Source organism: Asterias rubens, chromosome 18, assembly GCF_902459465.1.
Source record: "Asterias rubens chromosome 18, eAstRub1.3, whole genome shotgun sequence".
NCBI classification, from domain to species: domain Eukaryota; kingdom Metazoa; phylum Echinodermata; class Asteroidea; order Forcipulatida; family Asteriidae; genus Asterias; species Asterias rubens.
Window position 1 is genome coordinate 2,057,655 of NC_047079.1, and position 27,165 is coordinate 2,084,819.

Consider the following 27,165-nt stretch of genomic DNA (forward strand, 5'->3'; position numbering starts at 1 on the left):
ACACCCACGTCACACGCGGCGACTGTGCCACGTCACTAATGGTGGTCAAGGGAGGTTTAGCTGCACTTTACGTGAGCAAAAAACGTAAACGAGAACGTCAATTTTTTTTCTAGGTGGGACGTCACCTAGAAACCACACAATTTTTAGGGCTTTATTTATTTTTTTGCTTACGTATGACGTGTGCACGTACGTACCTGACTTGAAAAAATGGGATGTTCATGTATGCTAAAAACGTGAGATTTTAGCAATACAATTTTAAACTGACGTTCACGTTCACGTTGCTCACGTAACGTGCAGCTAAACCTCCATTATATGTTTACGTGTAAACGCCGCGTCGCCTATGCGCACTTCACGCACCGTTCGTTTAACTTCCCTGGGTCGAACCCGGTCTGCCCCCGGTCCGTTCGAATAGCTTTGACGTCATTCCAGGGGTTCACCCGGGTCAGCCCCCAGTGCCCTGCTTGTGGAGTGAATGGTCACTGTGGGACTGGCCCCAGCTGTATGACGTCACTACGAAAGCGGTGAGAGATCGTTCGTTTAGCTCTTGTCGGGGTCCGGCTCACCCGAGTTAGCACCGCGGGGGAGACCAAGGGAAGCTTATCGAACGCACACTGAATAATGCTGAGTGACATTGACCACCAAAATGGTGCATCCAAGATTATTCTGATGATGACGTCAGATGAACTGGGTCCTTATCGAGTTTGCTCTCGATTGTTGGTGCAATTTTCTTGGGATTTATGGGGCAATAAGTCAATTATTGTTTTCCTAACGAGCGTTAATGAATATTGGCTCTTTAACCCCTGTCATAAAAAAAAACAGCTCTAAAAAAGATAAAGAAATTAAAAGTCCTTTTAATGTACACTTTGCCTGGTTTATTGTTCAAAGGATATCAGTTTAGTTCGAATGGTCGGATAATGTTAAAATTCAATTTGAAGAAGTTAATTCAATTCCAGGATGCCACACGTGGCAGTATGTACAGCTTTTCTTTTGTATTTCTTTTCAGGTTGTATAAAATCCATCAATCTTTGATCTTTGCGCATTCTTTGCAACACATTGTTCAGAATCTGAAACTTACACTTTGTTTGTTTTACATAACCTATTTTGTGTTTTGTTTTGATAAACTAAAGAAATATGATACTGTAATATTCGTGTCTTTGTTTGAAAACTGCACAATCGTTTTTAAAAAGATGTCTCCAGACGTCTGCCGTCAATCTAAACGGCTTCTGTGCTTCACTGGTATTACTGTATGTTATAGTATACTGAAACACGGTACCATCAGCTCCATTTTAAAATAAAAACTCCCCGTGTCAGGATTGACCCATTTCTTGGTTGCCCTAGTCTTGAAGTCAAGACGGTAATTGTTGAGCGCGGTGTGGTTACAGCGCGATGTAGCTGCGGGGACGGTACATTCATCCTCGATACCAGTATGTATGTGTGTGTGAGTCAGTAGCTGCCACATACTACCTACGACCGTTGCATGTGTATAATCGCACTGTGACTGTTGCATGAACGGCAGACAGTTAGACAGCGCCTAACGACTTGTCATCAAGTCTATGGTTGACCAGGAGTTTATGTCAATATAATCTAGAAATGGGTAAAACTTACGTAGAGTCTGAGTTGCACAGTTACATTGTATACCTGTGTTCTGCGTCAACCTGAGCCAGAAAAGGCATAAAGGGTCTTTTTTTTGCCGCTGGATTGGGGTAAATTCTAGTCTAGGAGATTTAAGAGCTTACAATTTTAGTCACCAGCATTATTCAGTCGTTAATCGTGAGGCTTTATTTAAACAGCAGTATAAACTTTTTACACACATTTGACTTCGCCACTGGTTTTCTGGTCTATCCAATCACAATAGTTGGATATCTTTGTGTAGACTCCAGGATGAGTGTCTTGTGCGCAACCGATGCCCCAGCTAATAATACCTTCAAGCAACACACCATCCTGGTGGGAGTCTGGGGCAAAGTTACTGACGATTGGACCACCAGTGTCACCCTGTTCAAAGATATAAAGCCAAAATTTATGAACAGTAGCTGATTTTACTGCCTGGCTGGCGTTTTCTTCTGTTAAATAATATTGTCTTAATGCGTTTATGACAAACGCATTGAAGTAAAAGAAACTGAATTACGTTCACACAAAATATAACTCGGGCGAGAAAAGAGGTATTGAGCAAAGTAAAACAATGGTTTTAAATAACAATTTGACCGAGAGCTCTGCCAATTAAGCTATCCAGCCCAATGTTAGCGGTAACCTTGTTAGTCAACTTGGGTTCAACATCTTATATGGTAAACATTGTTGTAGTTCGTGGCCAGTTTATTAGCATAATAATACATGCTGCATCAATTTGACTCGACTGGTACGCTGAACAGTAATAACCTACCCGGCATGAGTCTTTACCCCCTCCTTGGACACCTGCGCAGAACATGTTATCATTGACAGAGCTACCGTAGGCTTTTTTGCAATCCTCTGGACTGTTTGCAAATACAACCACCTCATATAGCTCTTCTGGACGCTCCCAATAGACAGCTACAATATACATAGAAAAAGTAAACAGAAATATTTGGTTTTATCAATTTTAAAGTTATTCAAAGCTGCGTGCTTATCTGGTGCACATTTCTAGTGCTATTAGCCGCGCATCAGACACCATGTATTTGTTCATATAAATGCGAAACGGATTAGTATGGTAGGTTTGTTGCGGTATTGCGTCCGAAAAGGGGTCATTGTGGCATAATTCCCCAACGATTTTATTGATAGATTCTGCAGAGGCAAATAAACTTACGGTGAAGGCTTCCCCATCCGGTAGAAAGCAGTTTCAGACCCGTCTTTGGCTCACTTGAAGCGATGTTGATGGCCTGAACGTCACTGCTCATAGAGGCGGGTGTGTCCAGATGAATCAAGGCGATGTCACTTTCCATGGTACTTTTATCAAAATTGTCGTGTACAATCCAAGTACCTTGGATGAACTGAAGCTTTGGACTATCGTGTTGCAGAATGTTATGATACCCGAGGCCAACGTAGTCTTTGGTACCATGTCCAAGGCTAGAACAAACAATTTTTAATTTTTTTTTAACAACATCAACAACCGGTTTTGACACTTGAAGGTAGTGGACACTATTGGTAATTACTCAAAATGTTTATTAGCATAAAACTTTACTTGATAAACGAGTAATGGGGAGAGGTTGGTAGTATAAAACATTGTGAGAAACGGCTCCCTCTGAAGTGGAGTAGTTTTCGAGAAAAAAAGTAATTTTCCACGAATTTGATTTCGAGTCCTCAGATTTAGAGATTGAGGTCTCGAAATCAAGCATCTAAACGCACATAACTTCGTGTGACAAGGATAATTTTTCTTTCAGTTTTATCTCGCAACTTCAACGACCGATTGAGCTCAATTTTTCACAGGTTTGTTATGTTATGCATATGTTGAGATACAACAAGTGAGAAGACTGGTCTTTGACAATTACCAATAGTGTCCACAACTGCACACATGCAGAACTATTTGGTGGTACCTTGCACGAAGTGTTTATGCGTCGCCTGAAATACGTACACGTTTACACTTGCAACGCCCCTTGTCACAATGTCATATTAATTGGTGATTTACAAATTTTCCCAGGAACTTTGGATTGAAAGCAATGAAATTTACAGTTCTTATTGGCTGGGCCGTGAGCCCCATTGAGGGAGCCCTACGGCTACCCATTGTGTTGTTTACAGGAAACAAAAGATGGTTTTTGTTTCTTTTAAATTCCTCTTTCGCGGTACTGATGCAACTCTCACACTTGGGCGAATATGAATAGATTTGAGGTTCCGATTGATATCACCTAATAGTTGCGGTTGGATAGTTAAAATGTTCTCGGTCGTCCATCAACCCCCTTCTAACCAATATACTACGCACAATACGCACGCTTTACCAACAGTACCAATGGCATACCAATGCTTACGAAAACCGATTGCGAATTACCGTCTTCACAACATTCGCTGAAATTTAGGAGGCGTTTCGTTTTGCTGCTGCTCTCATAGAGTGGCAAAAAATGTTCTTGCGAAGATGAAAATTTGAATTTCGCGTTGAATTCGTCCAAAATGGCGTTTGGAAAGTGAATAATCTCGGTTCTCACCCCTCGATCGTTCTCGGTCAACCCTCTTCTTACCAATACCTAATGAATTGTTCACGAATGATTACCAACGTCTGCCAACGCTTACGCAAATTGTACCAACATAACCAATGCTTACGGAAATCGACGGCGAATGACCGTCTCCGCAACATTAGTTGGCATTTAGAAAGCGGTTTCTATGTTGACCGATCCTCGTATAAGGAGGCGAATGTTGCGAAGTTTGAGCGAACGACAAATACTTTCTGTTGTTAGCACATTCGCTAGCATAATCTCCACAGTGTGAGAGTACCATTAAGACGAGGAAAGGGCGTTGGTTATAGGCACTTGAATGCAAGACGAGATACGAAGTAACGCCGGGCAACTTGGGACTTTTGAGAAACCTGTTTTTCTTAGAGGGTTGGGGTAACCAATACTTCTGTAAATACGGGTGAAACAAAGGACAGAACTGGAAAAAATACTGATTTTCGGTCTTGCTGCCTCCTTGCATAAAGAGAATAAAATGACTACCAAGTTTGAATTTTTGACGTATGGATTTGTTTCAAGAGGTGATATTTTACGCAGTTAAAGTAATTTTAGTCGGTGAGTACTTACGAGCATTGGGCAGAGGTGACAACCCAGCTTGGGTGAACCAAAGTACCCCCACATAAGTTATCTTTATTGGGGAACATTACGGCAGCCGTGTAGGGTCGGCTGTGCGGGACAGACTCATGTCCACCAATGATGAGTGAACACAAACAGCTTGGGATCAGCACAGCTAACAAAGAAAAGAAGAAAGAAAAAACATTAAAAAAAAATATATATTTGTGTACAAAATCACTTTGTTTAAAAGGAACTCATTTCTGAAAGTTAGAAAAAGCTGCATTGCTTAATACCAGTTAAGTTTTGTCATTATTTTGGGAACATGTACATTTCAAAGTTAGACCCTCCCTAGATGTCAATATCATTGAAACACACTGTCTGCTTTTATGGCAGTCAAGCTCACGTATATTGCTAGGCCCAAAAAGGAAATAAACTCACCGAGCGCAAGAAGAAGTCCCTCCATGGTTACTCTTGCAAGGTGGTCGATCATTCAGTTCGACTGAAAGTGAATAGACTGCTAACCTTCAGCTCACTTATATAGACAAGATGTATCACGTACGATTGTGATGATTTCAATTTCATCTCACACAATTAACCTCCTTATCGTCCTTTTTAAACGTTATCCAACATGTGACACTTTCACAGCCAAAGTTCTGAATGTTTGCTGAATTTGTCTTCTTAATCTTTTTTTCTAAGAGTAACACAAAGTGCAGCATGCACTGTTGTTGAACTCGATCCCTGGGTACACATGTTCAGGGTGTCATTTGTGGTTGAGGTTCGTTTCGTTCTCGGTTGTTTCTACATCTCCCTGGGTTCGGGATATTTGGCCCTTTGTGTCTCCCAACGCCCTCAAATACAGTAATATAATCATCCAGGGTGAAACAGAAGGGGAATTCCAGGAGACGAACGAAAACATTACCAGCACCGTATCTTGTTTCCAACAACGGTAAAAATTGTTATCACCTGGGAACATGGACAACAAACGCATCTGTCATCGTTTCGTTGTTCACATGTTGTAATGGATGCAATGCACAACTGTTACTGAAAGAAGGGGGTGTTTTATATGTGTGTCTCTTTGTATAAAATATAGGCAAATAAGAAATGTTTCTCTTAAGAAAAATCCCAACCCTTAAAACAACACTTCAACGCAAAGAAGCAAAGACAGAAACAAGCAAACAATGAAATAAACCCACACTTAAACAAACGGAATAGTGTTAGTACTTTTTAAAAACCTCATAAATAAGATATAACAAAAAAAAGGGCATCGTGGATAACAATGGACACTTAATAAAGCGCCGGTATCCGTCGCAAGCGGCGCTCATGGCGCTACTCTACAAAGGAACAACAAGCAATGAAAGTAGCAAACAACACAATAAGAAAATAAACTTAACAAAAAGCTTCTCTATGAAAATGAGTTTTTAAACTGTTCTTTAATGTGTTGAGTGATTTGGAGAGTTTTACAGTGTCCAGGAGGGAGTTCCAAAGCTTTGGTAATGCGCTCTGAATTAGTGCTTAACAGACATCTGTGATGTGCGGGTAGAACCGTTTATATTATCAAACTGGCTTAACTAAAAATAATTGTCCTTCCTCAAATAAGTGTTCATGAATTTCATGTAAACTCTGGTGTGACCCATACCCCCCACGAAAAAAAAAATCAAAGAGTAATTTATAATATAAAAATAATGTTAAGTATACATATCAGTTTATTTAAAGTCACCTGGAAGTGGTATTTTTTCAAAAAAAAGCTTTTGTCACCAATAAATGTGTTTTGATGAATGGAATGTTAATAAACAGTTAACTAAGGATTTTAAAAATCAGTTCTTATGTTATTTACAAATTTAAGAGTACACCCCGACCCGAGAGGGCGCTTTTCGTGACGTCAATCGAAGCAGACTTTGCATGTAATGCGTAGAGTAAACACAATTGCAAAGTACATGTACGGACCAAGTCGTGAGTTTGTACGTTTCAAAAAGAATTTGTTTTTGTTTTTTTCTGGCAATGCCGACCAGGTGTATTGCTGCTGAATGCAGAAAAACACTTTTTGAAATGTACCAACTCACGGACGTACATGTACTTTGCACGTGTGTTTACTATACGCATTGCAGGCAAAGTCTGCCTCGATTGACGTCACAAAAGGGGTAGGCGGAGTCAGCCCCCCAAACAACTTTATATATTTTTTAAACATATAAATCGTGACAAACAATTACACAAAAAATTGTTTTATTGTTCGTAAGCATATACTCTTATGTTTGAAAGAAAACAAGTTCTATTTCCAGGTGACTTCAAATGGTTATAACGAGCTGCTCATGCAGCCCAACCTACAGGTTGTGGTTTGCCAATCCAGGCCGTTTTTCCGGCAATACTGTTCGTTATACCAAGGTAGCTATTTAGTTTGTCATTTTTTTTCAGATGTGACGACCTCAAGTTGTTAAGGGCCCACTCATCGCGGTTGGACACGATTCAACCCAAACAGGCAACCTAACTAAGTATCCAACCCGACCAAACGTCATGCTGTGGGGGTACTTTAGTTCACATTGGTTGGTAGAGCTGCGCATTATTCTTGAGTACTACACGACTTTTCGGATGAGGAGATGTTTTGGCGGTACTCTAAGCACTTTACATGTATGTTATTTTATTACCGGTTTGGAACATTAACCAGCTTTTGAACCAACGGCCGACTTCTTGAATTCTTCAGGTAGCCAAGATTATTAAAAAAAAAAAAAAAAAAAAAAATTATACGTGAGCCATTTATGAGCAATAGACGGCTTTGTCACATGTAGGGATTGTTCCACAAAACTTGCTTCAGTTTTACTTGGCCTACCGTGCTGTTGATCAGAGAGATCAATTGGATGTTGTAACACTGATTTTTCTAAAGCTTCTGATCGAGTCAAACAGAATTATTACAATATTCATCCTAATGTATAAACGTATCTAACTGGCAGAACACAGAATTGTTGATGTACCGGAGAAGAAGAAATGTGCCATCTAGTATTCCACATGGTTTAATCATAGGACCTTTCTTATTTACACTATTTGTTAACAAACTTCCTACGTTTACAGTATTATTTGTGCATGCTTATCTGGGTTTTTTCGTCCACATAGTTACTTATTCAATTTGTGTTATGTTTGTTTAAATTTTCTTTTCAAAGAGTTTAAGTTTCATTGTAAATCGTTACATACACAGGAGCTGTATGAATATTATGTTTGTATTTTTTCCATTTTGTTATCGGCAACTCGTCCGCTGTTAGTTTGTTCATAAATATTATTCGATATACAAATGATTAATTTGTGGACTCTACAAAAAAGAGCGCCACCAAGAGTTTATTTAGGAAATTTTCACTATTGTACCGAATTGGGTGAAGTAATATTGTGAGGTCAGTGCACACATTCTGGATAGATTAACGACCAAAATTGGACTTTCGTTGTTTCGAATGTTATACTTAACGTTGACTAAACTTTACTACAGGTTAAGGTGGTAAATAGTTTTTTAATGTTGTCGCAGAATGTCTATAGCAACATACACCAACTAGATAATTGTATTTCCACCATTCAAAGTTTCAAATCCTACTAAAAGCTGGCTGTTGCTGGAAGCACACCAATCTGTCTAAATTCGTCCTTTAAGATTCGCAGTTTTCAAAATGCATGTTTGTTGGTACACACAAATCATTGCTACTAATGTTTGATGGTGGTTTTAGTCATGTGTTTTGATAGATTATGAAAACAATAGAAGTCTGTTATCGGTGTGTTTTGACAACATGTTAGTTTTAACCAAGAACAGGTGCAAATAATACATTTTCCCCCTAAGCGATACTATAGATGTTTGAAGGAAAACAATATATTGAATCAATGAAATTTGTCCCTTTTGAAGAAAAAAAACTTCGTTGGAAAGCAAATTGGTTTACTTCAACCGAACCGTGTTTTTTTTTTTTTTTTTTTTTTTTTTTCAAGAGCTCGCTGCGAGCTTCAAATTAAAGGGGTTAATTGACCTTGTTTCACTTCTAAAGTACATCGGTGAGTTGTGTTGAAAAGTGAAGTTTAAGTCTCTAAAATGTGTTAAAGTAGATTTTGTCCCCCAGAGATATTGTCTATCACATTTGATAACATTTTGTCCGTTAGTGCCCTAGCCTTAACATCTGACGTCATACCTCGAGGTTCAAAGACATCGCCATGTACCACCCTGTCCTGATGTTGGAAGGTGTGCCTTCGCTTTACATGTACACATGTTTAAGGCAGTGGACACTGTTGGTAATTACTCAAAACATTTATTAGCAGAAAACCTTTATTGTAATGGGGAGAGAATGATAGTATAGATGATTGTGAGAAACGGCTCCATCTGAAGTAATGTAGTTTTCGAGACAGAAGTAATTTTCAGCGAATTTGATTTCGAGACCTCAAGTTTAGAATTTGAGGAAATCACTCGTCTAAAAACACACAACTACGTGTGACAAGGTTTTTTTTTCCATCAATATCTCGCAACTCCGACGACTGATTGAGCACAAGGTTTCACAGGTTTGTTATATCATGCATTCGTTGAAATACACCAACTGTGAAGACTGGTATTTGACAATATTACCAATAGTATCGAGTGTCATAAAAGTGATTCAAAAATTATGCGCACAATGCACGTAGACGGCCGAAAGTGAAAAATTATATTACCCATCGGCCCGACCATAACTCAAATATGGAAAACGTAAAATGTGGTTTATCCAATGAAAATTTTGTATCGAATGAAATCACTGGGCATGTAAGAACGGTGCCCGTTAGTTTCTGTAAAAAAAAATGAAGGACCTGAATACCAGCGCCTTCGTTTGAATGAATGATAGCCAACTTCAATTCACTAAATGGGGAACATGCATGCCGATAGACAAAATCCCCTGGCTATTATGTCTTTTTGCTCGATCCTGAAGGTCGCGTGAGGCTAAAACAAACAGCAACGACTTCGATCAAGACTACAAACAATCATGATCGTACCATGTCGTTCCTGCGAATTATACCATGTGCTAATAATCAATGGATAAGATTAACATTATCTGACGACCTTTTTATTGTTTGAAAATCTATAAAAATGAAATGAATTTCTGGAGAATGTTACTGCTGACCGACTATTCAATTCAGCACTCGTCTCTACCAACACTGGCAGCAAGATGTTTACAGGCATATTTTGGTAAATTTACTGAACTAATCTGAGCGATGTGTGCAAAGACGATACGCTGGACGATTTAAATTTCTCTTTAAGGACACCTTTATTTTTAGGGAAAAATCCCATGACCCAGACCGCAGCTATGGGGTTTTGAACAATTCATAAAATCACTTAGACAATCTGAATGCCTCAAATTATATAGGCCCCCCTATATTGTCTTAGTTTTTAACTTTACCGCTGACACATTATAACTTTGGGCTGCCTTGTTAACAAAGGCGCGGCACCCACAGAGCGGGCTAGCGTGAAGGGATTACCGGGACCCTGGGACCCCTCTGGGGGTAACCAGCCATAGGCTTTGTTATGTAGCGATGATGCGCTGGGATGATTCTCGGAGTGGGGGCAGCGGCGATTTGAAACACGGTGTTGGAAGATCATCAAAGTACACGTATTTAAAGCTTTCTCTGATGTCACAAGTTACGTTTAATCAATGGACTATTCATCACCACTAAAACCCAGGTCGACATAAAAAAAGCACCTTTAACAGCCAGTATTTCCAAAGTGACTAACTACATTTTTTCCATGAAATTGAAGATTTCGCTGAAACGTATTTTTTTAGCAAAATTTCCGGAAATACTGATCAAATCTCAGCACATTTGAATAAGTGGAGTAATATGTTGCTATTGGCCCTCTACAAATCGTAGATATTATTATCCCATACTTGGCCGACCAACTTGGATAAAGGTATCTCACACGGCCCTCTACAAATCATGGATATTATTATTCCATGCCCTCTACAATATTCATGGACGAATTTCCTCATGGACAATATCCCATACTTGTCTGGTCATGTTGGATATTGTTATCTCGCTCGTTGTCTCTATCAATCAAACTTAATCATAGTTCAAAGGCAGTATGATGTCGAATTAGGACCTCAGAAACTAAATACAGTGTAGATTATGTTATCCACCTTTGACTGAGGGGCCCACTTAGTGGTAAGCATTGTCTGGGATTCCCATTCTTGAATCGATTAAAAAAAAAAAAATCCCATTGAAAAGCACAGTGACAATGCTAATATGCAGGAAAGAAATCAGTTCGATAAAAAAAGGCTCTCTTAAGGCCGGTCACACATGCCCCAATAACGAGAACGAAAACGAGAACGATAAAAATGCACGCTCGCGATTGGTTGAATTGCTCCACGCAGAATACGCCCACGCTCATTCAACCAATCGAGGGCGTGCATTTTTTATCCTAATCGTTTTCCTTCTCGTTATTGGGGCCTGTGTGACCAGGCCTTTAGTCCATCACCATTGGCTACAAATGTCTCCATAGTATCACTCCTTTTTCTAACCTGCCCTTTTCCCATCGTTCTGTTTGCACGAGTTTGTTTTCAGATGATACTTAAAGGAACACGTTGCCTTGGATCGGACGAGTTGGTCTATTAAAAGCGTTTGAAACCGTTTGTTATGAAATGCATATGGTTAGAAAGATGTTTTAAAAGTAGAATATAATGATCCACACAAGTATCACTCGCAACTGCACGGTTTCCCTTTTACGTCGCGAACTATGTGATAGTGATAGTTCGCGACGGTCGGCCATTTATGGGAGTCAAATTTTTGACTCCCATAAATGGCCGACAGTGTTAGTCGACAGGGTAAAAAGAAAACCACGCAAATTCGAGGCAAATTTGTGTAGATCATTGTATTCTACGTTTACAATATCTTTCTAACCATATACATTTTATAACAAACGGTTACAGAACGATTTTCAAAGACCAACTCGACCGATCCAAGGCAACGTGTTCCTTTAAACATGTCCTTCAGTAATTGAAAAGCTAACAAAGCCCGGTTCAAACTCTTGCAAATGCGAAGCAAATGTTGTCGCAACATGGTTGTTTTTGAGCGAATGCTTCGCACGAGGTGAACGCAGTTCAACCCGATTTATTTGCGAAATAATTATTGTGAAATCAACCTTCGTTTGCTTCGTTCTCGGTTGTTTCTGCATCTCCCTGGGTACGGGGTATTAGGCCCTTTGTGGCTTTAACACCCTCAAATACAACCATATCATTCAGCCAGGATGAAACAGAAGGGGAAATCCAGGAGACGAACGATCGAGGAGACGAACGAGAAACGCAAATCGTTACTGGTTGCGGTCTGGGCCCACTCCGGGACATAACGATGACGTCTGGTACAATCTATAATACTCCAGCTGGGGCGTTTTTACACATTATGCTTAATCCAGTTTATAGGACTTTGCCTCTTTTCGCATTTAAATAATTTTGTTGTTGTTGTAATGACATGGGGATTTCGTTTGTCTTACATGATGCGATTATTTGCTGTTTATATAGGAAACATCATTCGATAGCCAATTGGTGCATGCGCATTTAACGAGACGATTGAGCCAACACTCGGCCTTCTGGTGGCCTGTCGTTCTGGTGCAACGTTGGACATTTTAAATGTTTTTGTTTGTTTACACCGTTTATTTTTCTCCTTTTCCGAGTAAAAATAAGGGGGACTGTGAACTCTATCTCAACGTCTTTTATTTGTTGTGACTTTGTTTCCAGGATGCACGCGCCCCTAGAGTCCCCCGGGGGCTATTTATTTTTTATTTTATTTTTTCCAAAACGACATCGCAGTGATTTGGTAAAAGAGCAGGCTAATTTCGTTATGACGTAATCTGACGGAAAGAGCCAATCACAGCGTCATGGGAAAACAATATTGCAATGTCGTTTGGGGGAAAAAATCGCTCCCCGGCGATCAAGGCCAGGACCCAATTTCATAGCGCTGTTTAACGGTAAGCAAATTTGCGTGCTTACTGTAGCAGAAAAAATTGCTTTAGCCGTAACATATTTCACAGGTTAGCAAAAACATTGGGCGGCCATATTGCGTGTTTACCGTGGATTTGCATTGTACCGTAATTTATTTTCGTGCGGTAAGCACCGGAAGGTTAGCATGCGTTTTCGTGTGCTTACGGTTAACAGCGCTATTAAATAGAAATTGCACAGTAAGCAAACAAAAAACGGCCGCTAAGCAGCGCTAGGAAGTTGGGCCCTGATCCTTATTATTATTTTTTTTACAGCAGTTTTTCTTGCGAATGATGAAACACATTTGGCAATTCCTCTCCTAATTGTTTTCACCAAAGGGAACAGTTTGTTATCACCTGGGAACATGTACAACAAACGCATGTGCCATTGTTTCTTTGTTCAATTGTTGTATACTGTACGTGATACAATGTACACATTATTGAAAGAAGGGTGTTTGTTTTATACCTGGTCTCTATTTGTAGAAAATGTAGGCCACTAAGAGTGTTTTTTTTTAACCATTCTTTTTAGAAATCCAAACCCTAAAAAACACACTTTATCGAAACAAGAAAGAAACAAGCAAACAATAAAACAAACACACAAACAAACTAAATTTGCTACTTTTTTAAAACAGCACAAAGTAAGACAATTTAAAAAAAATGCATCGGGGATAACAAAATACTGTTTATAACTTACCGTGCTTAACAAACATCAGTGTACGGGTATAACCGCTTATACTATCAAAATGACTTACTAAAAACTGATCCAACGCCACCCCCCCCCCCGAGAAAAAAAAAAAAAAAAAAAAAAAAAACAGGCGACCTAGTCAAGTAGCTAAATCGACCCTGTATAATTGTGTGTGGGTACACAATTAATTGGTTCGTGAGTAATTAAACGACTTTTTTCCTAAATAACCTTCGGATTACATTTTAAGGAAATGTATTGACGGTACTCTAGCACCTTACAACCATTATTAGATTTTTGTTACCGGTTAGAAAACATTTAAGATAATATCTTAAAGGTAGTGGACAATATTGGTAACTACTCAACATAAGTGTTAGCACAAAACCTTTCTTGGTAACAAGTAATTTGAAGAGGTTGCTAGTATAAAACATTATAAGAAACTGCTCCCTTTGTAGTAACGTAATTTTCAACGAATTTGGTTTCGAGACCTCAGATTTAGAATTTTAGGTCTCGCAATCAAGTATCTGAAAGCGCACAACTCCGTGTTATAAGGGTGTTTTTTCTTTCATTATTATCTCCCAACTTTGATGACCGATTGAGCTAAAATTTGCACAGGTTTGTTACTTTATGCATTTGTTAAGATACACCAAGTGAGAAGACTCGTCTTTGACAATTACCAATTGTGTGCACTGTCTTTAAAGTCACCTGGAAGTGGTATTTTGTCAAAATAAAGCTGTTGTCACTAGAATGTGTGTTTTGATGAGTGGAATATGAACAAACGGTTAACTTTAGGTTCTAAAGAAATAGTTTTTTTTTTTTTTTTTTTTACAAATTTGAAATTAGGCCCGACACGTAAGGGCGCTGTTCGTGACGTCAATCGAGGCGCGATATTTGAAGAGAAAATGTGTAGTCTGGTCCCGTACACTACGTCTGGTTACCTGATCGGTATGATGCCTACGTACAACTACGGTCACGGAGCAGACTGCACGCACTGTATGGCTGCTCTGCGGACGGTCCACTCGGATTACCCATCACGGTGAATCGCATGCACATCAACACAAGATAGTGACGCCTGGCGCAAGCTAAAAACATGCCCTCAAAGTTGAAACAATGCCCGAATTTGTTCACGTTTGGCAAATGCTCCTTTAGGTTCGTCACGTCTTTCAGGTACCTTCTTCGACTCCTCACTGGCTGGAAAAATTGTTGGGATGGCGTCATGTTTCAGAAAGGAACTTTTTGTCAAAATGTGTGTTGTATTCCAGACTCTCGAATCAAGACGGCTCAAAGTAGTTGCTGTACAGCGCTGGAAAAGACGTCGGACCGAACCACTTTGCAAACTGACCCCATCTTTAGTTGTTTTGCTGCATCCAGCAGCAGCATTATAGACGCTTATTTAAGCTTTTCTAACTTCAGGCCGATTTCTTTAAGGTTGCATTTAGGTTGTTTGTTGACAGGTAGTTCTGCATGTGAGAAACTGCCGCACGCTCAAAAGTTTGTTTTGTGCTTGAGCAACAGGCGGCTTTGTCTTTTAAGGGGATTGTACCACAATATTTACTTCACTTTACCTGTTAGCAGACAAAAACAATGTGCAGTGGGCGGACCATGACAGGGTTTTAAACACCTGCCTGAACGAAAATGTCAAGTCGTGAACTTTGCTGAATTTCACTGAAAATGTTTTCAATGAATAAGGAAATCGAGTCATATGATCATAAATAGATTTCGAATGCCCTTATCCAGCGCTTTTTTGGGAGATTTGCGAAAAGCCCCGTTACGTATTAACTCTCAAAACGTCATAGTTGGGAGCTCCAATTTGTAAAGCCGCTTATGCCCTTATCCAGCGCTTTTTTGGGAGATTTGCGAAAAGCCCCGTTACGTATTAACTCTCAAAACGTCATAGTTGGGAGCTCCAATTTGTAAAGCCGCTTTGTTGCAGCGTGGATGTATAAAAAAGCAAATTCCCAGACATGACGTCAGCGGCATTGTCCTCTGACTCGCGCAGTCAACGGCAGAAGTGTTTTTAGTTTTTCAAAACCTTTAGGTTGGGGCCAGATTTTGTAATCGATAATTACGAAAAATTCAGAAGTGTACACATATCCAAATTATATTAAAGTGGTGAACAAGTGCATTATAGACATGTTAAAATACCATTATCCGTTAAAAACATTCCGCTCAGGTAGCTGTTTGAGATGTACCTCCCTTTAAGATGATGGTGTCTGGCGTTATTTTACAGTACCATCAGCAATATGGAAGGGACTTGTTAATTCGGCCAATAAAAACTGTGATGTTAAGTCCCCACATTGTATAGCTAAAGGGGCATCCATCAATAGTTATCAAGGCTTTGCCCAACGATACCAACAATTCGTCCTTAATCAATCACTGTCACACAGAACCGTCTAACTTACACCACAATACAAAACACTTCTAAAACGATCAAGCATAAAAGTCCAAACGCCGTAACACAACAATAAAGTCCACGCACACTTTGACTGGTTTATTGGTCAACAAAGCATATCAGCAAAATTAAAGAATTGCACAAAATGGACAATAATTATACTCGACTTCTGGTTGGCTATAATTCACTTACAGGACGCTACGTGTGGCAGCAAACACGGTTATCGTTGTAGTTTTTGTTGGTTATTTGTTTTGTTAATTTGCTTGGTTGTTTCTTATAAGATATTCAATTTTCTTGTTGCAGAACATCCCTATCTTTGTAATTGATTTCCATTTATCCATGTTAACTGTTGTCTATTGTACAACAACACAAAACAAGCTACACTGTCAAATACAACGTATCATGTCAGTAATGACCTTGTTTCGATAGGGTTTGACACGTTCGTGTAAAAGTACTTACAGTAATAATGTTTCAAAATAACCAGAAACTCATCAAAGTGACCTAGCATCCAAGTTAAAAGTCAAATATTTTTATTATTCTGTCCGTGTCAACTTGAGACAAACGTGCACAATTGCGAGCCTCGTGGGACATGGAGTGTGGGAGGTTTTAAAGCGTACAACTTAAGTTAACCTGCAATCCCTCGTTTAAATTATTCTTTATTAGACATCTCAATCAATTACGTTTTACGCACATTTGACTTCGCCATTGGTTTTCTTACTTATCCAGGTGCAATAGTTGGATATCTTTGTGTAGACTCCAGGATGCTTATCATCTGCGCAGCCCCTGCCCCAGCTTACTATACCGTCAAGCAGAACACCTGCCTGATGGGAGTCGGCGGCGAAGTTACTGACGATTGGTCCACCAGTGTCACCCTTTATAAAGATAAAATTCAAATTAATGAAGCTAAATATAGTGCATGACTGGCTTTTACTTCCCCTTTTAAGAGTCTCACTGTGTTTCTGACTATAAATCTCAAACAATAAAGCACACAAAAATAACACAAATAAAAAAAAGGTCATCAGCAAAAACAAAAATGTGATCGACATAATACGTGCCCGGCTGAATAGCAACATATGCTGTAACAATTGGCCTCGACTGGTATATTTTATTTGTGGATTTACCTGGCAAGCGTCTCCTCCTGCAGCACTAGCGCAGAACATACCATTAGGAAGGACACCATAAGCATCCTCACACTCCTGATGACTTTTGGAGTAAAGAACAACCTCGTGCAGTTCATTTGCAGGAATCCAGGTGCTTGCTACAATATTCAAACAAAATAAAAAGGAAGAAAACCTAGTTATCAATCCGCCGTATCTTTGACCGTGTGCGGGCGCTCTTTTAAGAACAGTTTTTGTCTTCTGGGGGTATGCGCGATTACCATATGTGTAGACTACGTTATCGGCGTTCTTCCATTTCTGAGGGCGGTATAGTTTGAAGTTGTTTCTGAGGTTGATTTTTCGGTGACGGATATGATTTCTGGTGGTAACGCATTCCAGTCTCATTTATTTTGCATTTTGCATCCATTGGGTACAAAATCTACATTCGCATCAATACTATTACATGACATCTAAGCTCATCCTCCCAGTAGGAAACATTTGAACGCAGACGGGAAAGGGCACGACTCTAAACCCTGGGCAAACCGCCGTCTAGTGGCAGTACAGTTAAACAACCGGTCATACAATCCAGATACAATTCACAGCGAGCAATAATGCCTACAAAATGTTCTCCGCAAACAGAAAACCTGGGCCGGGTAGCTATTGTTTGGCACAAATATAAATAAAAAAATAAACTTACGATCAAGGTTTCCCCAGCCGCTAACCAGCAGTTTTGAGCCCGTCTTGGGTTCGCTAGAAGCAATGCCGATAGCTTGCACGTCACTGTTCAAAGAGGCGGGTGTGTCAAGATGAATCAAGGCGATGTCGTTATCGAGTAAGCTAAAATCAAATTGTTCGTGTACCATCCAAGTACCTTGGATAAACTGCTGGTTCGGACCGTCGTGTTGTTGAAGGCTATGATACCCGAGACCAACGAAGTCTCTTTCACCATCTCCAATGCTAAGAGCAAATAATAGTTGTGATAATAAACACAAACAGAGAAATTTACATGTTTTGACACATTGCACCAACGTCAAATCTGGGCTACTTATTTTGGTGGTACATTTGCCCATTATGAAAAGTTTATGGATTGCCCAAAAAACACTTGATTTGCCCTTGCATAAAAGACACTGGACACGTTTGATGAATGTCAAAGACCAGCTCACTTGGTTTAACTCAACATCTGCTTAAAATACCAAACCTGTCAAAGTTTGAATTCAATTGGTCGTTGAAAATGCGAGATAATCATGAAAGAAAAAGCCCTTGCCACACGAAGTTGTTTTCGAGACCTCGAAATCAATCCACATTTGCTGAGAAACTACTTCTTCCTCAAAAACTACGTTATTTCAAAGGGAGACGTTTTTCACAATTTGTTAGACTATCACCAGCTATCCATTGCTCTTTAACAGGTAAGATTTGATAATTACAACAATTTTTTAAATGAAAACAAAAAAACGACCAGTTCCTTTAAATAATAATAGTGCCTTTAAATAACAGTGCCTTAAGAAACATACGTTCTGAAGTTGAAAAAATCTTAGGCGCTCGTATCTGTCACAAACTTCAATAACTGTAAAATAACAAAAACAATAGTCGTGAAGAGGTCGATCCACACACACACTCCAAACCTTACAGAAAGGATTCGTGGCTCCCGCTACTTCTGTTTTATTATTCCCGTTCCTTAGGGGGGTCCAATCCGGAGCCCAACTCTTGTTACAGAAACACTTTGGGTGGATTTTGTTGTGTTAAAGACCCCCACAAGAACCCTATGCAAAACCTCAGTGAGTATGCTTACGAGCATTGAGCAGAGGAGACTACCCAGTTGGGGTGAATTAAAGTACCTCCACAGAATTGATCTTTTTCCGGGTACATGATGGCTACCGTGTAGGGTCGGCTGTGTGGAACAGACTCATGTCCACCCACAATGAGGGAACCCAAACAGTTTGGGATCAGCACAGCTAAAGAGAAACAAATTACACATTAAATAGTTATGCCAACATAGAAAAAAGTGTTGCAGGGAAAATACCACAGTGTCGAAAAGCCGTTATACAACACATTTAATAAACAAATGAACAGTTTCGTGCAATGCCCTTTTGTCGAAGTCATTGACGGATCCTAACAGCCGGACCCAATCCAAAGCCGTAGTTTCAAAAAGGCATGTGGCCGCTTCGAAACCACGGGCCCGTTGGCTCAGATTGATCAGTACAAATGGACAGTTTCGTGCAATGCCCTTTTGTCAAAGTCATTGACGGATCCTAACAGCCGGACCCAATCCAAAGCCGTAGTTTCGAAACCACGGGCCCGTTGGCTCAGATTGTTCAGTACCAATACTGTATTATTGTTTTCAACAACTAATTAAGCCTACGCCCAAGCAAAGCCTAAGTCGGGGACTAAACCGCAAAAGTGGTCTTACTTGTGTCTACAGAGCAACACTTCCTATAGAAAAACCTGACCGATTTTCAATAATATGATTCAATTTTTAACACAGTCTCCGACTTCCCGTGTGCTTCGAGAACCAAAAGCTCTAAAAGAACGCAAGAAAAATTGGTGAGATATTTATTTAAATTTAAAATGTAATCCATATTAATGATAATTTTTTTCCTCGATTAATCGCACTGGTTACAATGTACCATTCTGAGGTATCAATGCAGAAAGAGGCCAAGGAAATAGAGCTATGACTTCAACCTAACTGTTCGTTAACTTTGACACCTTAACTGTTCGTTAACTTTGACACCATAACATCCCCGTAAGTGACGGGCTACTTGCAGAAAAGTGCGTGGATTCGTTTGGCGAAAATATACCACCAGGTCTTAACATTTTTAGAATATTTAACACTTTCAAATGGATGATTTATATAGAGATGATAAACGTACACCAGGCTGATCATTGGCTTTTGCTAGCTTCTCCTGAGATATCGCTGAAAAGATGTACCTGTGATTGTCCACGCGGGAAAAATAAACTTTAACTTACATTATACACAATAATAATGAGAAACGTTTCACGCACTTACAGTTTTCAGAATGATCTAATAAAATCATTTGAAAACACTAGCTGCATTATAATCAAGCTCATGTAGATTGCTAGGCCCAAAAATGAAAGAACTCACCGAGCGCAAGAAGAAGTCCCTTCATGATGGCGGTTGCAAGGTGGTCGATCATTCAGTTCGGCTCAAGTGAAGAGGCTGCAAACCGTCGCTCGCTTATATAGACTAGATGTTCATCGCCTAATGACGTCTGTCGTAGGCATTATACCGTTACACATAACCCAATTTACAATTTAATCGATTTCGTCGACTTGATATTGGTATCTAACATTATGCCATTTCACAACCAGTCACTCTCTGAGTGGGAGATTTTTATCTGGGCTGAAATATTGTTCCGTTTCTGAATTCGTTCCTGTGGAATGGTGTGTTAAGGCCATATGTAAAGTTGTTGGACCTGCGGTTGAGTTTGCGTGATCAACTGCAACCACTGGCCACATTGCCTGTTACATTCTGCGTGGAATCTTTGTTGGAATTTTGGAACTGGCTTGCAACGCTCTCGTTCGGAGACATTTGGCAACAACCATTATCAAAGCAAACGACAACTAATTGCTTTGATCACACATCTCCACGCTGTTTAAATACACCCAGTTAATTTGTCTCTGTTGTTTCAACATCTTGGTGGGTTCCATAATGGATAGGCATATTATACAAAGACAATGGGACGAACGAGTCAACGAGAAGCGCCCATCGCTATTGTGTGCGGTCTAGGGCCCACTTAGCATTGTTTCCGTTTTAGATCCACATTATTCGTATAATTTATTCTTATTAATTAACTTTTCGCCTGTTGTGAGTTATTTTGAATTTGGTATGTTGTCTTATGTTAATAACGGTTTTAAAGACTTAATGTTAATAAACATAGGTTCGTTAGTATATTTACCAAAAATATTAGAATCAAATGGCTTCGTGTTACAGTTTTTCGGTAAACTTGTTTAATGCCGGGCATATGTTCCTGACCTTTGTTTTGTTAGTGAAGTATTTTGTCTGCCTCTAATGCCGATTAAATAACAAAAATAAATAATAATAATTTGGTCAAACAAGGTATGGATACTGGTGCTAGATATTTACTAATCGGACATGTGGTTTGATAGATAAGAACGCGATAAAAAACATTTTATTTCACCTGTTTAATGCGACAACTATTTGATTCACAATCGATTAAAACTTAGAAAAAAATGCTTATCACAATTCAAGTTGTTTGCAGACGAGTCAAGCATGTTATCAGTGTTCGTTGATAATGTTCAGCCAAGAACAGGTGCAATATTTTCGTAAACGATACCATTGTTATTTGAAGTAAACCGAGATAACGAATCAACGGAATTTATCCATTGTTGGTAACTTTTTGAATAGCAACTGTGAACTCCAACCGAACCGTCTCACTTAATAAATAATAAATAAAACCAGCTCTTATATAGCGCAAATCCCAAAAAATTATCATTGCGCTTTACACACAAACAAAAGCAAATAATTATAATACACAAGAATAAATAAGTTTTGAGGTTGCGTTTGAAAGCAGAAACTGTTGGAGAGGACCTTAGGGTACGTGGTAATGTGTTCCAGAGAGTTGGACCGAAAACACTGAACGATCAATCGCCTATCCGCCTGCTACTCTTTGGAATGGAAAGACGAGTAACGTCCCGGCTCGATTGCAGGCCTTCCCTAGATGGTACATGGGTGGCAATGCAGTCTTTCAGGTAGACAGGCGACAGATCGTTCAGAGCTTTGAAGATGTAGAGTAGTGTTTTCAACTTGATCCGTTTGTCAAGTGGCAGCCAGTGTAGAGTGTTTAACAGAAGAGATGTGGAATGACGACGTGGAACCTGGAATACAATGCGGGCTGCCCGATTTTGTAGGCGCTGCAGACGAGCCACATCTTTATTCTTGGATCCCAAAAGGAGTGCATTGGCGTAGTCCAGCTTTGAAAGTACAAGAGCCCGCATTGCATTTGAACAAGCGTCACGGTCCAGAAACCTGCGAATTCTCGCCAAGTTCCACAGAAGAAAGTTAATAGATTTGCACAGCGATGTAACGTAAACTGACATGGTCATGGCTGTATCGAAAGTGACGCCAAGTTTCTTGATAGTAGAAGATGGAGTAATTGTAGCTGACCCGATCTGTATGGTGGTGTTGGATAGCCTGTTCATGTTTTGTGGGGAGGCAGCAATGAAGACCTCGGCCTTGGAGTCGTTAAGTTTGAGCATGTTGTTCGCAAGCCAAAGACGAAGCTCCTCCACACTAGACGACAGTCTAAAGATGGCACAAACTGCGTCACCTGGAACCTTAGGATTGACAATTATGTAAATCTGCACGTCATCTGCATAAATGTGAAAGTTTAACCAATGGCGTCGAATTGCACAAGAAACATGTGGAAAATACTTAGTGAAAACACTAGGGCCAATGACTGACCCTTGTGGAACCCCACAGTTAAGACCAAAATTATCTGAATGTGTACCTCTAATAGTAACTCTAAACTGGCGGCCAGTAATGTAAGATTTGAACCACCTGTGTACTGTACCCTCGATACCAAAGCCATGTTCCAGGCGGTGAAGAAGGATGTCATGGTCAATGGCATCGAAGGCAGCAGAGAAAGGTCAAATGCAACTAAGAAGGCAGCTCTGTTATGATCAAGGGCCTGGGTGGTATCGTTTTTCACCTTGAGAAATGCCGTTTCAGTGCTATGCTTATTTGTATAAGCTGACAGAAACGGCTCATCAAGATTATTTGCTTGGATGTACTCATTGACCTGGAGAATGGCTGCCCTCTCAATTACCTTACCACTGAATCCGATGTTAGACACAGGCCTAGGCCTGTAGTTGTTTAACTCATTACAATCCAAGTTGTTCTTTTTCAAGATAGGACTAACAATGGCTTGTTTGAGGTCCATTGAAAACACACCGCTTGTGAGAGAAGTATTGACAATATCAGTTAGCACTGGCAGCACGAACAACGAGCGCATCTGTCTTAGTCCGTTTGTCTGTTTGTTCATGTTTTATCTATTGAACTTGAGGGCAGAAACGACGTTTCTTTTTCGTCGTGCGTCTTTTTGGGCACGACATTGACGCATAGACGTTTTGTCCATCAACTCTTGAGTACATCTCTCTCCAACACCACTCAAAACAAAAAAGAGATCAGCCAGGAAAAAAAACGAAAACTTTTGTGTACATTTATCACGTTATAAAGACTATCTTTATATTGCTTTTAAACACACATAATTGTCACAGTCTCAATACTTACTGCAATAATTGTTATCGCCCTTGAACATTGACTCATCAAATTTGATGCAAAACGAGACGAGTTCTTTGCTTTTGTCGGGGAGAACAAGCAAACCAATTAGGTCAACTCTTAAGACGTGGTTTACGAACGTATAACATTTTTGATAGTGGTTTGTTTTCAATATTAATTTGAGGGGTATGGTGGTGCCAAAAGGCCATACAGCTGTTTTTTGGAACAAGAATATTCAAGGCAAATGAACTATCATTAGCAGAAAATTGTAATTTTTTGACGATGTTTTTTAATTTCACGCAACAAAAAGGAAATGCAAGAATTATGAATATATATTGATTAGGTTTGGGAAAGCTTTAGGTATACAGTACACAAGAAACTTCAGTTCTGGCTGGCTAACGGTCGTAAAACTTTCACCCATAAAGGCTGATTTGAAAAACGTATAGCGTTAAGGATGCCCTAAATATGAGACCCCTATATGGCTCAAAGGGGAGCCTTATAGTTTCTAGAAGTACCTCCTCCCGCAGATTGGCTATCACAAGCTTTAACCCGCAAACTTAGACTTTGCCCTTCTATTTTGTTTTTCTCCAAAACTGTTAGTACATAACAACACTGACCAAGATTGATGTCCAATCAATGGGCCGAATAAGCAGTAGCTAGCAAGCAAAAGATGTAGTTTTAACAAAAAGCTAAAGCCTGTGACTTGCAAGCAAATGCCACCCTTATTAGCGATTGCCTAAATACGTATACATAACAGCAACCCTTTGCTTATGTTACTCAGCAATTGCTTGCAGAGTTGCAAGATCCTTTACAGGGTAGCTTGACCTCTTGCTTGTTCGTGATTTTGAGATTTACAGAGAAAATTTCATCTGCCTAAGGTGTACAAACCAGTAATTAATTGAGAAGAAATATCCATACACAATATTGTAAATTAATTTGTTTCGACAAACAAAATATTCGATCACTTTTTCTTGTCAGTGGCTGTTGCCAGGTTATACTATGCAGCAGGTGAACTCTTGCTTTTGCTCGGTGCCTGTGTTTATAATATAAACAATTGCTAGTTTTTATGAATTCGGCCCTTTCAGTCATGCTTCTCCCCCCCCCCCCCCCCCCCCCCCCACTGACCCCATCTAGTACCATCAGGTAATACCTCATTGGTTCTCAATACTTCTGTATAGTTTATGATATAGTGGTGGTGTTTAAATATTGAACAATTGCCCAGACAAACATTTCATTTAGAGCAATCGTGTTAACCATGTTTTGACTAGAATGGTACAGTGATTATTTCCCAACATTTCAATTTATTCTGAAAAGCAAAACTAGTGTTATGGTTTGAAATTTTAAAACTGCAAGTTGAATTACCGAGCATCAGCAGAATTTCAACGCATGAATGTTGTGTTTGTGTACCCTATTGAATACTTCGGTTATCGAAGAAGCGATCTGACCAATAAAAGTGGTTCCGTTCACTTGAGCACTGACTCCCTTAGACTGCATTCCATTGTCTTTAACTGCATTGATACAGACAGGTACTGGTCTCACATGCCCAATGGATAAACCTGCAGTGACGTGAGGCTTCCATTTCGGTGTTATAATTGGTCTGCTGCGAAGTGACGTACGTTTGTCAGCTACAGCAGTAACCATTTATGTTACCAGTCTACCCGCAGTACACTCGTTTCCTTTGTGATTTATCTGCAATGATGAGTATCGTTTTTCAAGCGTGACCTCGGTTTGAATATTAATTAGTCCAAAGGGCTTCTGAAATTCAGTCTTTTTCGGCCTTATCTAAAAAGTATTGACATAATAAAATGTAGCAGTACATTGAAACATAAGAGCATATCTGTCGTTTTGTATGAAACAAATCGGTGCAACTCATATTTTAAAAAGAACAATTTGTACTTCAAATTGCTTCAAAAGGAAAGAAACCAAACTTTCCCGTTAGGAATGTCGGCAACAGTCCCCAATTAGTATATATGGATAGATTGTTTCATACTCTTTCCGGAAATGTTAAAAGCGAGACCGGATCATACCTAGTCCAGTCAGGATACAGCGATTTCCACCGTTAATCCAAAACTCCCATTACGACATAATCAACTATAAGACAGCATGGTTTTTCTGCACGGTCATTGGTTGACGATGACATCATCGTCTGATATGGCAGCATGCTGATTGCTGTTTTTCGTTGGTATGGTACCCCGACCACCAAGCCTAAGTTAGTCAATTACAAAGGTGCCGTCGATACCATGGGCTGAATGAGGAAGCTCCGTGTGAGCATAATGGTATTTGTATTCAAGTTTGTTTTATTTAATGTCAAGTGTGAGTATAAAGTTTTTTGCTGAAAAAACCAGACCGTTCTGGTTAGCATGGACGGCCAAATGTTAACAAAGCGTTCAATCGTGTTAACACGTTTAATTGAAAATAAAAAATACGTCCCATTATCCATTGCTTTGTGTCCAACACTATTTGTTTTATATTTTTTTGAAATTATTTGTTCTTACTTTGCTCTTAAAGAATCCTATAGTTTCCAATCTTCGTTGTGATATTGCGATACAAAAAGTATTTGCTACAAATCTCCGGTATTGTGAGTTAGAATGCTATGTCAAAGATACATATGACAGTCGGGCAAGGCCGGTATTAACTGGACTTATTAACGAGCCTCGTGCAACAAGCCGATCAGCCTAAACAAAATAATGACGTCACATTTCGAGGCTTATGATTAACTCCAGATACCTTGCCTTGTACGCATGACTCGATCCCGACGGATAGACTGAGAACCAGTCTTCCTAATCCGTTTAAGCAGCTCAAAGTCAGATCATAGACTTTACAGACTGAGCATGATATCAAAACATGTATTATTTAAAAACATTGTTCACTTTGTGTTTTGATTTCATAGATTTATCTTCTTTTTTTTCTTTTACAAACTAAACCATGAAATTAATCTTTACCAAGAACACACACTATACTGCACATTATTTAATAAATTTGTAATACTTTTGACATACACAAAACGTTTGTAATACATTCCTACTAATATACCGAGTAGTGGGAAGAGTGGTGTCGTTTTGTCCCATTCGATTTGTCAAACATATTTATGACTCACTCTGCAAAAAGGGTACACAAGTTGCGCTTTGCCTATTGACGTACAGGGCTTGTCAATATTGAAAGGGTTAACAATTATTTGTTGTCGTTTTTCTCTCATTATCCCACTTTTGACATCAGTGATTTACACACTGTCAATCTCTATTGCATTAAATGTTTGCCTTTAAATATGAACAAACTGGTTTGTTTGAGGCCTGTACGTAAAAGTAATGTTTACAAGGCTGTTTCCTCATACCTAATTTGACCAAAAATAGCATATTTGTTTGTTTGTAATTTAAGGTATAACAACTCTGGATTGCAAAATGCTACAGACTTCTAACATGCAACAAAGACAGAAGGGCCTTTCCAACCAGCAATAAATGTCGCCTGACCTAAATGTAACCCCAAACATGTACCTAAATGTCGCCCGGACCTAAATGAAGCCCCGAACGTGTACCTAAATGTCGCCCGGACCTAAATGAAGCCCCGAACGTGTACCTAAATGTCGCCCGGACCTAAATGAAGCCCCGACCGTGTATCTAAATGTCACCGAACCTAAATGTAGCCCAAAACTTGTACCTAAATGTCGCCCGAACCTAAATGTAGCCCCAAACATGTACCTAAAACGTACTTGGGCGACATTTAGGTACAGGTTTGGGGCTACATTTATGTTCGAGTGACATTTAAATAATAATAAAAAATAATAAAGAATATTTATAGGGCGCCAAAATCCACCTACATGAGGTGCTCTGGGCGCACCAGAAGGGGGAACCACACACAGCAAGGAAAATAAGACAAATAGACCAATTACACATAAGCGAGATTAAACAATGTGGTTTTCAACTTAATTTTGAAAGTATTGAGTTTTGGGCTACATTTAGGTTTAGGCGACGTTTATATACAGGTTTTGGGGCTACGTTTAGGTTCAGGTGACATTTAGGGCTCGGGCTATACATATATGTTATTTTATTTTATTTTTTTTGTTTTGCACATGGTCCATTTTGGCAGAGCGGGTCACATTTTAAAGATGTACAGGACAGTA

The 27,165-nt window shown here is 39.5% G+C and overlaps 2 protein-coding genes across 2 annotated transcripts; both read right to left on the reverse strand.

The window, feature by feature from the left end:
* Positions 1–1,803: 1,803 nt before the first annotated feature.
* LOC117302568 (chymotrypsin A-like) lies at positions 1,804–19,917 on the reverse strand. Its single transcript, XM_033786545.1, has 9 exons — positions 19,893–19,917; positions 18,582–18,744; positions 17,490–17,749; positions 16,817–16,953; positions 16,414–16,567; positions 4,695–4,857; positions 2,777–3,036; positions 2,378–2,523; positions 1,804–1,992 (listed from the first exon to the last, which is right to left on the reverse strand). Exons 1-9 carry the CDS (start codon positions 19,915–19,917, stop codon positions 1,804–1,806), a joined length of 1,497 nt encoding a protein of 498 aa, XP_033642436.1.
* A 1,495-nt stretch (positions 19,918–21,412) lies between these two features.
* Positions 21,413–22,812, reverse strand: LOC117302569. Its single transcript, XM_033786546.1, has 2 exons — positions 22,279–22,812; positions 21,413–22,105 (listed from the first exon to the last, which is right to left on the reverse strand). The coding sequence occupies exons 1-2, from the start codon at positions 22,810–22,812 to the stop codon at positions 21,413–21,415; spliced, it is 1,227 nt and encodes a 408-aa protein (XP_033642437.1).
* Positions 22,813–27,165: the final 4,353 nt, after the last annotated feature.